Source organism: Cheilinus undulatus, linkage group 2, assembly GCF_018320785.1.
Source record: "Cheilinus undulatus linkage group 2, ASM1832078v1, whole genome shotgun sequence".
Taxonomy (NCBI): domain Eukaryota; kingdom Metazoa; phylum Chordata; class Actinopteri; order Labriformes; family Labridae; genus Cheilinus; species Cheilinus undulatus.
This window is the reverse complement of record NC_054866.1, coordinates 19,313,117-19,324,612: the sequence shown is the minus strand read 5'-3', so window position 1 is coordinate 19,324,612 and position 11,496 is coordinate 19,313,117. Positions and strand designations below refer to the sequence as shown.

The window sequence follows — 11,496 nt, the reverse complement described above, 5'->3', positions numbered from 1 at the left end:
GTCATGAAAAAAATATTCACTCTATGTATAAGCATTATTTTACTGGGAAAGCCATATACACAGTCATAAACTCTTTTAGTCAAATAACAGTATTTACACTTTTTCTAGTGACAGATATTGAATCACTCTTGGCGTTTGCACACAAGAACAAAAATATTAAGGCATAACATCTAACAAATAAACTCCTGTGCAGCCAGGAATGCATGCATCCTCTGAACATCACTTCTTCTTGGTGTACTGTAAATATAGAAAGAGAATAACAAATTGTTACTTTTTAAATCTTTGAAAGTGTATTGAGGTAGCATTTATTATGAACTGGTGCTAAACACATAAAAACTGACTGATTGATTGACTTCAACAGCTGCAACCCATACTTTATCAAGAATCCAGTCTGCATCTGCGATCGCTCTTTGGATGATCATTTGTATCCTTTCCTGGTCGTCTTCATCTGAATGACTGTTGTAACCCTGTAGAAAAGGATCACAATGGTATTGGGTTTTATTAAGTTGTTCCTGATTAAGTAGAGCAATTTTGCAGAAGTGTTTCCTGTTGCAAAGCAGGGAAAGTCACAGTAAATCATCACAGATAAGTAGTTTGTTATTTCCATTATGTAGTCCAGAAATATTTATGCAATATCTTGAATAAACAAAAAACAATGTGAATTTGGTATGGCCCAGAATAAGAAGTTGATGCCATTTCGTCTGCTGAAGAGAGAACTGGGCATCATCATTTAGTCTCCAATGTAGTCAGTGTTTCTCAAAAAACAAAACAAAACAAAAAAAAAAAAAAAAAAAAAAAAAACATTGAGCATATCCTTGAGGTTAAAAATGGCTTTCACAACCACTTGAAATTTTCAACAGCATTGTTTACATCTAATAGAAAAGCTACAGTCAAGTATATATATTAATGTGTCAGACTTCTAAACTTCTCCTTACCAAACCTCTTTAATATAAAATATTATCAGTTACTGACTGGACATGGTTCTGAAGCTGACTGGACTGAACTTGTCATTCTACTGCATCACAGTAGAATGACAAACATCACTCCAGCATCAGAAGATTATAAAGCCTTTCACAGGAGAAAAGACGGATTCAGTTCAAGTACATCTCAAAAGTTCAACATGTAATCAGTTTCTGATTCAGCCTCTGGTAAAAATATTAAATATTAAATACAATGTCTAGGATACTTCCAAAATCATTTACCTTGAAGCACAAGCAATGGCCTCACCTGTCTTATAGCATGTCTGTAATGCTGCTGCATTGCTGTATTCGGTAATAGTCTGCAGCATCTGAGCAGATACCGATAGAGCTGCACCGGAGTCTGGACCAGCTCAGCTCCAACTAAAGGCGGCATTCCTTTGTCCTTTGGTTAAACCCCTGACAGCTAGACTCCAGACCTGGGACAGTTCAGAAAAGGGTCAGATGTTATCACCTGATTCAGAGATTCATGGACTTATCTCCTTGTAGACTAAGGAGGTAATAAGTTAAGGAGGTTAAGAGAGGGATTCACAGGTAGTGGTTGTGACACTCATGTGTCCTGTGCTTTGCCTTCATATGTTGTGCCAGTTACATCTACAAGTATTTCATTAGAAACGCAGACAAAATACAGGATTTTTCTCAAGGCATTTGAGTGACCCTACTAGTGCTGCCTTTGTGTTTAAAAATGCAAGTACTTGGACCTGGCTAAATCAGGATTTGTCCTTTATAAATAAGGCTTCAACTATGGTTTCTTTACAATAATTCCTGTAGCTGCATATTACTAACATAAATTTTATCATGACATAAAAAGTGCATCATGCTTCACCCAATTATTGTTAATTTCATTGTAAATGACGTAGTAAAACGTATTTTGAAATGAAAGAAATGATCTCTCTGTCCAAAGAGGAAATACCCCAAAATGAATACCTACGAAGGTTTTGATGGGGACTTGATATTACGTGTTTATGATAATAGATACTGAGTATATATTTGATTTCTTTCTCTGTCCCTAGACGACCCCAGCTGATAGCTATGATTTCATACGTTCATACAAGTATAAAGAGAAGGTTCAGAGGGCATGTAGCTCACGTGGCTAGGTAAGTTTCATAAGCATTGTCAAACAAAGTTGAAAACAAAATTAACTCACTGTAGATGTAAAGAGAAGAGGAATCTGTCAGAGGAAACACATCTCATAGATCTCCCTGAATCCCCATTACGACACTCGCGTTCTGTTAGCGGAAGTCCTCTTCTTCGTGGGATTTTATTGCGGTTGGCACTCATGCGAGAGCGAAACTTTGTCGCCGTCTATTGGCTGTACTATGGAAACGTATGGGGATTTTCTTTTTTTCCACTTTTTTAGAGGCCTTGCCTTTTTTTTAAGAATGTGTGTGCATTTCTTGACTGATGAGTTTGAATTTTCATTTTCATTTTCTTCTAGTTTTTGACATTAATAAAATGAAAAGGAATAGACATTGAATAATTAATTTTCAGAAAATGATTGATTAGCTAGATCCCATAATTTAAATGAAATAGCAACGTTGAAATTAAAAGGCAATCGAATAAATGCTCCTATTTTTAAAATAAGTGTGCCTTTTATGACTCATAAATAAAATTCATATTGAATTATTCAACTGACATTTGAAGTTTCATTTGAGCTGTGAAAAGGATTGTGCAAACTGACAGTTAATCTAAAAATGCATTATAATTTTATTTATGAGTCAAAAATGCCCACATTTCCTTGAATTAAAAATGATTCTTTAAAATGCGTTTTATTTATAAAAAGTAGCTATTGCACATCAAAAATGAAACATCTCTGTCTTTTTCATTTGAAAAATTGTCAAACATTTTGCAAAGTAAAGGAGAAATTTAGAATGCCAATTGAATAATTTACCATGGTATTTACGCATTTAATTCTAAGCAGCTTGGAGCCCCAGACTGATTCAACTTCTGGTTAAGGCTTAGTAATAGCAATGTCACAGAAATATTTACCAAACATATTTACACATTATTTATCAACATTTATTTCAAAGTCATGAGAGGTGTCATTGTTGACTAATTTCTGGTAAGTTCATGCATCAAAAAAACTGTAGCACTCTTCCATCAGCTCTTGCAGATAGCAGGCTAATCTCTATTTATGCTATGCTGTGTTACTGACATCATTATCAGATGCTAAAACAATAAGGTAAATTTGCATGGAAAGGGGTGTTTTATCCCCAAATAACTGCATAATGGCTCAGTGTCTCCTTGTGCCGGTGCATAATTGAGGTGACTGGCCTACGACACAATAAGAGTATCATTAAAGCTGTGCCTTTTGACTTATTTACAAATTTTTAGTGCACACACTTTATTGTGGAGCTTTAACAAAGCATCACTCTAGAGACAGCCACATATTCAAGCAAGTTTTGGCATGCACCGCCAGCTACAACCGACAAATAGCAGCAAATAATCCGTGATCTCTAACAGCAACTTGAGACTCCTCTCCTGTATTATCTTGTTTAATATGAGCATGGAGAAATGCTTTAAGGAGAGCTTACAATTTTACTAATTCTACTTTTCAATCAGGGATCATGAAACAGGTGTATCATCACATCCAGGTGTGCCAAATGGTTCCTGGTGTGTGTGTTTCAACAAAGTCCAGTTGTTGTCCAGCTCTGTCACTTTCTCAGTTATAAAGAAAAACCAGAGTCATGAGCTTGGTGTGGTTTTCATCTATTAGAAGGTGTGTTGAGAGCAAAGGCCATCTCCTCTTCATCACTGGGGCAGAGTGAGCATATGTGTTGTAAAGGGGAAGTCATGTGGGGGGGGGGGGGCGCAAACTGAACCGAAAGACACAACAACTTTTTTTTTACAGAAAATCTGTATGGCACTAGTTTTGAACCAGTACATCCAAGAATTCTTATGAGAGGTATTAACGGCAACTGGAGCAATGGTGTGGCATGCAAATTGACAAAGACACACAGATGGACTATACTGCTCTGTAATTCTACCTAAATATTTAAAACTAAACTGAATGAGGATCAAAACAGAGCCATCCATTTCTAAAGGAAGATACAACAGTCATACTGTCAGTTTTATTACCACTTAAGCAATACAATAATGACTCCTTTCATCCACATTACTAACTTTAATCTTTTCAAAAAAGATGGAGTGACAGTTTTAAAGACCTTCAAGACATCTTCCTCCTAGCTGTAGATCTCTTTCTAGGCGCTGAATGAGTGATCTTACAATCATTCTTCCCCATATCCCTGTCCTTGTGCAGGTTATTTCTGGTCACAGCGGTCATTTACCGCCCAGACAGTGAGTTAACTGCTGCTCAAGATGCCAGAAACCAAATTAGATTTGTCCTTTTGTACAAAATTGCATACAGTTCACTTCATTTTGCAACAATAACCTTTAACCTGTTTGATTTGGCTATAAAAAATGACTTTTACCTTGACGACAAGGGCAAAAGTAAATACTTTTGAGGGTAATTAAACATGTGTGGGCTGGTTCTCAAACACTGATGTGTTACAACACAGTCGTGTCTTACAGTTCCTCACAGATAGAAATGGAAAAGTATGGCACCATTTTTCAATGTAAAAACTTAGCTGCATGCCAAAAAGAGGACTTTTATAAGAATAGTAAACTTTGAATATTCTCTCTTCACATACGTTAAAACTACAACATACTGAAAATAACATTTACTTTTCTGAGGTGAAGAGCAAACGGATGAGGAATGTTTCTAATCATCTGTGAATCTTTTTTAGTATTATAGAGTTAGAGATTTTTAAAGTCTAAAAATATTCCTATAGTAATTATGCAGTATTTTTCAATAAGCAAACAAATTTACAGCATAATGAGGAAACTTTTCAGGTGGCAACCCCAAAACTAAAGGTGCCAGAGAGGAGGGAGCCCACTGAACCTGAGGGTGGTTGAAACATATAAACACAGCCATAAACATTCAAGAGTGGTCATTTGAAGAGGTCATTTTATCAATTTTTTAAACATTACTTTGATTGCACCGTAAATATCACCAACTGACCATATTTTTATTTTACAATGAATTAACTTTATGCAGATATTCATTTTTTATATAAAAATGGGTAAACTATTCCATTTGAAATCATTAAAAAAATATGATTTATTTTTTGGGAGGCATCTTGCAACAACCAAGGGGGTCCCAGCCCTCAAGTTGAGAATCACTGCTTTAAATACTCCCAAACATTGTGTTTAATCAGTGACAAGGGGAAGGGCTTTGCAGGAGAGACAATATCACTGAGCAGACTCTGACGTTCACCTCACACAGTCATGGACCGTCCTAGAATTCAGACGTGGACTCTGTTTGTCTGCTTGGGCTGGATGTTTGTGGGTCAGGCAGCTGCAGAACCGTAAGTTTGTTTAACCTTGAAAAAGCTCTAAAATGATGACAGGATGTTGGGTGGAATAGGAAAGATTCACTGGGTCAGTGTTAGAGAGCAGTGGCATACTGTAGATCATGTCTGATTTTTGTCAAGATGAGTTTTGGAACAAAAAGTAAAATCGAGCAAAAAGGTATGGGTTCAAAATATTCTGTTTAAGTTTTAGTCAGACTGTACAAAATCCACATTTGTGTTCAATAAAATCACAGAATTTATTTGCAGTCTTGCACTGGTAAAAATATTTTGTTAAGGACTGGTTTACATCTCCAAAATTGTTGGTAAACTGGTTAACCTGAAAAAATCTAAAGTGTGTTTTTTTAAACCTCTGGTAAGAAATATGTTATCAAAAACTATGAGCCACAGTCACCTGACAAGTCCAGACATAGTCACAATCACAGAGTTACACAGTGCTAGATCAGGTGAACAGGGACGGTAATCAAGCACTGTGATTTGTTTTTGGGCCAGAAACTGCTTCACTGAGAGTGGAGTGCAAAGCGAAAAAAAAAAAAAAAATTTCCAGCATTGTGGTGTCTTTTGTTCTGACCTTTTATCGCAGTTTTTCTAGAACCTGTTTGTGATAGCCTCAATGCAGGGCAGGGTGTGACGAATTTCCTCTGAAAAATTTGGCGGCCTCACAACTTCCGCCCAACATGGGACCTACTGTCATCGTTCTCCAAAAGTAAACTGTCCTACACTGCGTTTATTTCTCATTTTTCTTGTTTGTTTTGTTCTATTTTTGTTTGTGTTTACTCTCTATCAAAATGGCATCCAAATGTGCTAAAATGATGTTTCAAAAATGGGTTAGTAGCACTTCTGGACATCATTGCTGTGTGCCGCAACATACATCTTCAGCTAATTTTTTTTTTTTTTTAAAGGTTTATTTTTGGGCATTTTGTGCTTTTATTTGATAGAGGAGAGGAAAGTGGATAGTCAGGGGGGAGAGCGGGGAGAGGCATGCGGTAAAGGGCCCCAGGCTGGACCTGAGCCCGGGCTGCCCGCGGACATGGGGCGCGCGCCCTATCCATTCTGCCACCTGTGCCCCATCTTCAGCTAAATTCAACTGTGTTCTCAGTTTCCACACCTTTCTTCATGACAAAGAACTACAGAGGAGAAATCTGCCATCATACACCATTCTCTTCTGCATTTATTCTCCCAGTGTTGATTTACTGTTGACCCTTCTGTAACCCACTCCTCGAAAATGATCCCCTTAATATTAAATAAAACAACCAATATGGCCATAAATTTGGACTTGCTTTGTTGTGATTTCTCCATCCTTGGTGACAATGGAGTTTTCCAATGCACTGACTGTCAAATATATATATATATATATATATATATATTTTGCAGGCAGTTAGAAGGAAAGCTGTCATGTTGTTCATCTTTTATAGTCTACGGTCATATTCCATAATATTGCACATCTTTAGTTACTACAAAGTAGTGTGAAATCGTTTTGTTTGAAAACGATATTTTAGACTTCTTACTTTCATAGCTGTGTGGTAGTACATTCTCCTTCAGTGACAAGAAAACAGCAGCTTGCAAAGCCTCGTTTCTTCCATCACTGTTAAAAGTTTTTTTTTACGTGCGCCAATTTTACATTCATTTATAGTCTTTTGGGTTGTAGTTCCAACCTTTATAAGTCTCTGTTGATTGTTTCTTTGACTGCAGGCAGTACCTGGTAGCTGTTCCTGGAGTGTTAGAAGCTGGGACTGAGGCCAAATACTGCCTGAGTCTTCTTCAGCCAGATGAGCCTCTGGTCATCACCATCACTCTGGTCTCAACAGGAGTGGAAACGATACTCCTCAACACATCATCCCCAGTGGAATTTCATCAATGCTATGTGTTTCAGGTCAGCTTTTAAAACTTTTTGTTTCACTAAGTGTGTCGAGCTATGATTATAGATTAGGCCTTTTTCTTGATGGCTGTCCCTATCCCACTGTATGAGAGCGGGGTAGTGAAGTCATTTATTGATGGCTGCTTCTGTTTGAAAGGATTTTTTAGTCCTCTAGGTCTTTGAGTGGTCACATGATTGAAAACTATGAGCTAATCTCTGTGATGTGGCTTGTTGTCTACCAGTTAAATCACCTGTGGAGAGACCTAATCTTATTTTCTTAATAAACAGCTTTGCTGGTGCTCAAAAAGGAACGTTTATGCCTGATTTATCACATTATTTAGCTGTGTAGGTCTGACCTGGAGGATTCTATTTAGTGCAGTCAGACTAACATGTTTACATGCATTTTTAACGTCAAGTTTTATCCAGACTAACAATGAATGCTCCTTCTCTAACTGCATGTAAAGGGTTTTTCACTTAGTCCAAACAAACAAACCACAATCTTTTTCCTTCAAAAAAAAAAAAAAAAAAAAAAAAAGTTTAAAGAATTCTCGGAGCATAAAAAAATTAAATGCCTGTCAAGGATGAATACAATCTTTTTTTTTTTTCACAAGGTCCATACAAAAGCCGTTGTCTGATGTTTCTTTTGAATCTCTTCATTTTTGTCAAAGGTTCCTATGGTGAAGAACTTTGAGGAGATGGATTTTAAGGTGAAGGTTGAAGGATCTAAATTCTTCACAGAAGAAGTCGGGAGAGTCATGATCAGAGACTTTGGGCAGATGACGTTCATCCAAACAGACAAACCCATCTACCTGCCAGGACAAACAGGTAAGAACAACAGATTTTCAGGGACCAATAAAATATTATCTTTATTAGTCTATAAAGCACCTGTAAAAACAGGAGTTCACAAAGAGCTCAGACATCCAAGCAAAGTAAATCACACAAACCAGAAAGACAGGATTGCAAAAAGATTTTAGACAATTATTGAGGATATTTTTCTCATGTACTTGTGCAAAACAGCCCATATTAATGTCAGAGGGATTTATGATGTTTTTTCTTTGTATTGAAAAGTGTTTCATTGTCTTAAGTGCATTTTAGAGTCTTCACCCTGGACAGCATGTTCAGACCTGCTAACGGGCTGGTGAGTGAGCTTTCTGATTTCTGAGGGCTTTAAATACCAGTTACGTTGGATAAAGTCATGCTTTTAATTTTGGAAACGATTACATCGTTCTTTCTTATCAATCATCATCACGTCGTAGCCCAAAAATTCTTTGCTGGCTCAGTCTTGTCTCTGTTCCCCAGACAAATTTATCTCCTACAGCCATTAATATCTCATGTATTTTTCTCATAAAGCACAGCCCTTCCTGCTTATGAGTACAGCTGGAAAAGTTAAACTAAGAATTTATGTTTTTGACTCATCTGTAAGATAGAAAAATGTAATTTTAACCAATTCCAAAATAAAATCAATAAAGCAAAATATAAAAGAAGTGCTCTTTAATGTCTTAATTCACTTTTAAAAATCTCTGACAGCCCATTGGACAAGTCAGAAGTTATCAGATACCTTGTGTTGTCAATAAGAATGTTCACAGGTGTCTACTTCCCTATTTGGCTTACCGCACATTTCAAATACAATGAACCAACTAGTGTAAAGAGGAGAAAAATATTTAGAAAACAGTCAAATTCATCACAGGTTCATTGTAGCCCTTTTTTGCTTTGCAAATTAATGTTGTACTTTGATATGTGGCCTCTTTTCACTTCTGTTGAGTAGTTACATATGAGTTCAACCCTCAAGAGCCTACATACCACTTTATTTCCATTTTCTACCCCCCAAAAAAAAAAAAAAAAAAAAATCACTCATACCACACTGTCACCATTACATGCTAACTGCTAAGTGTCTCATGTTTTTGTCTGGTTAAGTGCAGGAGGAAACCTCAGACAGGAGAGCAGCGGCCATTAGCTACAGCGGCTTCTAGTGGTGGGAGGTTCATTACAGTTTAAAAGAGCACTATAGACCGGGATTTCAAGCCAGTGTTTCTAAAAAAAAGATAGGTAACTAGTTTACCAACTCATAAATCTTGTGCTGGCTAATCTAATACACAAATTTAACCGTTTGACCATGCACATCCCCTAGTTGTCAAACATCTACCTTTTTACAGTTCCCTTATTTTCATTTCATAATCTTCAATCTACTCAGAGGTTCTGTTTCCTTTCAAAATAAAAGCAGGTTTCTATCTAAACAGAATGTCAATAACCTTAATTTAAGATGGTAAAGAAATTCAAAATAAACCAACAACAGTTTTCAATGCTAAAAGTGGAATTTCAAAAAGTAAAAAAAGATGATTAATCAGTATCAGCAAAAGAAATTCTCAGATTCATCAAGATTTTAACATTTACATTGAAGCGCTGCTTTAAACATTTTATTTGTCGCTTTCTATGGTCTAAGAAGCAAAACTTAGAAAAAGTCATATTCTATAATTTAATAATTTATGACTGAAAGACTGAAAATCATGAAGAAACAATGAAGCTCTGTATTGATGATAGCAGTTTACATTGTTTTAATATCCATTGAGACTTGTATATTTGCACAAAAATGTTTTTCTGAGTGTATGTTGGACAGTTTTTTCAGGATAATTATTTTTGTTAATGTTTTAATAAGTCCAACAACTTTTCTCTTTTTTCAGTACAACACCATTGAAATTATGGTAAGACTCAAATACATTATTGTTTCTATTATATTTTTAGGACTGGCAAACACTCAAATCACTGACACTTGTGCCGCTGTGCCTAGTTTAAATCTACAACAGTAACACTTAAAACCACCACTATCACTCTGCCACAAATATTCATTGAACAGGATTTAGACCAGAACCGGGTTGGGCAGTGGCTGAACGCCACATCTGATGGAAAAATCCTTCAGCTGTCTTACTCTTTGAACTCGGAGGCTCGGGAAGGAGATTGGCGGGTTTATGTTAACACTGGAAAACACAGAACAGATCAATACTTCAAGGTGAAGAAATATGGTAAGTTTTACCAACACCTTTCACTAAAAATGTGAAAAGATGTTTGAAATCAAAGGAGAATGCCAAAAACACTCTTTGTTTTCAGTTTTACCAAAATTTGATGTAGAAATCAACACCTTGGGTAAGCATTTGATAAGCATCGGACAGGAAGAAATCAAAGTGGAAGTCTGTGCAAAGTAAGTAAGATACAAAACATGCTGATTTTGAAATTAATGAATGTTTTTCATCAAAACAACAGTTTTGCTAAATTCAACCAGATACACATATGGACAATCAGTGCCAGGCAGTGTTAAGTTTCAGGCATGCAGACATCCTATTCCACACAACCGACTAAATGCCACAACCGACCCGTGCTACAAGGAGACCAAGAAGGTAAAAGGCACATAAACAGCAGATTCATCAACATCATTTCCACTGACTGGTTCTGATTTCATATTTTTTTCTAGGTCTGCCCTCCCAATTAGTCTGGCCAGTTCCAATTTTCTTTCCATTGATAACTATAGAGAGATAAGGGATCATTAATTTTGATTGATACCGTCATGGGTACTCATCTGTTGTTTGGTAGAAAGACAAAACAACAATACATTTTTAACAAAAGTGACTATTTTTATTGCTAAAAGAGTAAATGCCTCTTCCTTACGACAGCATTTACTCAAATCTTTACTAAACTGAATTTTCTTTTCCTTGGGGTAACATTTGAACACACCATGAAATTTTGTGTACATTTCCCTAAAAAAACATGTTAAGATGGGCATACACTGTGCAATTTCGAGCCGACCATACAACTGTTGTGGCAGAATGTCATTTCATACTGTGCGACTGAATCGCTTATGACGCACAAGCATCGCGCATTCGTGCACAACCAGTGCTCACAATGTGTGACTGCAGTTTCTGTGACAGAAACTCTCTGAGTTTCTTTTTTAAAAAGACTCACACACTCAGGGTGAAGTGTTTCCAGTCATATCCTCTCTCTCTAAATCTCTCTATCCCACACACACAAATAGCATCACCATCCATGTCAGCTGCAGGTCTGCGGGTAGGAATATTTCCTGCTCATTTATTTTCTTTATCATAGTGGGGGTTCATCAGAAAGTCCTTCTAGCTGTTGTCAAGGTAATTTAGGGCGTTGTCTGACAGTTCACAAAGGAAAACAATCCCCCAAAGTAGTTTTTCTCCTGCTTGCATGTCTGCTCTCACTGTGAAGTGTCTGGAGTTGTAGGACCAAAATATCAAACATAACAGAAATCCTCCTGACCCTTTTGGAGCAGGTTGTC

At 36.7% G+C, this 11,496-nt stretch overlaps 2 protein-coding genes across 2 annotated transcripts in view; one reads left to right on the top strand and one right to left on the bottom strand.

Moving 5' to 3' along the window:
- Positions 1 to 26: 26 nt before the first annotated feature.
- On the bottom strand, positions 27 to 2,226 carry lyrm9 (LYR motif containing 9). The gene is made up of 4 exons (XM_041797064.1): positions 2,125 to 2,226; positions 1,228 to 1,396; positions 375 to 467; positions 27 to 237 (listed from the first exon to the last, which is right to left on the bottom strand). The coding sequence occupies exons 2-4, from the start codon at positions 1,351 to 1,353 to the stop codon at positions 220 to 222; spliced, it is 237 nt and encodes a 78-aa protein (XP_041652998.1). The 5' UTR covers positions 1,354 to 1,396; positions 2,125 to 2,226; the 3' UTR covers positions 27 to 219.
- A 2,989-nt stretch (positions 2,227 to 5,215) lies between these two features.
- Positions 5,216 to 11,496, top strand: part of LOC121526112 (alpha-2-macroglobulin-like) — a 38,771-nt gene continuing 32,490 nt past the window's right edge. The window contains exons 1-8 of the mRNA XM_041812472.1: positions 5,216 to 5,344; positions 7,040 to 7,220; positions 7,874 to 8,030; positions 8,291 to 8,343; positions 9,884 to 9,904; positions 10,057 to 10,222; positions 10,308 to 10,398; positions 10,480 to 10,594. Coding sequence (XP_041668406.1) covers positions 5,265 to 5,344; positions 7,040 to 7,220; positions 7,874 to 8,030; positions 8,291 to 8,343; positions 9,884 to 9,904; positions 10,057 to 10,222; positions 10,308 to 10,398; positions 10,480 to 10,594 — 864 coding nt within the window. The 5' untranslated portion in view covers positions 5,216 to 5,264. The remainder of the gene's footprint in view (positions 5,345 to 7,039; positions 7,221 to 7,873; positions 8,031 to 8,290; positions 8,344 to 9,883; positions 9,905 to 10,056; positions 10,223 to 10,307; positions 10,399 to 10,479; positions 10,595 to 11,496) is intronic.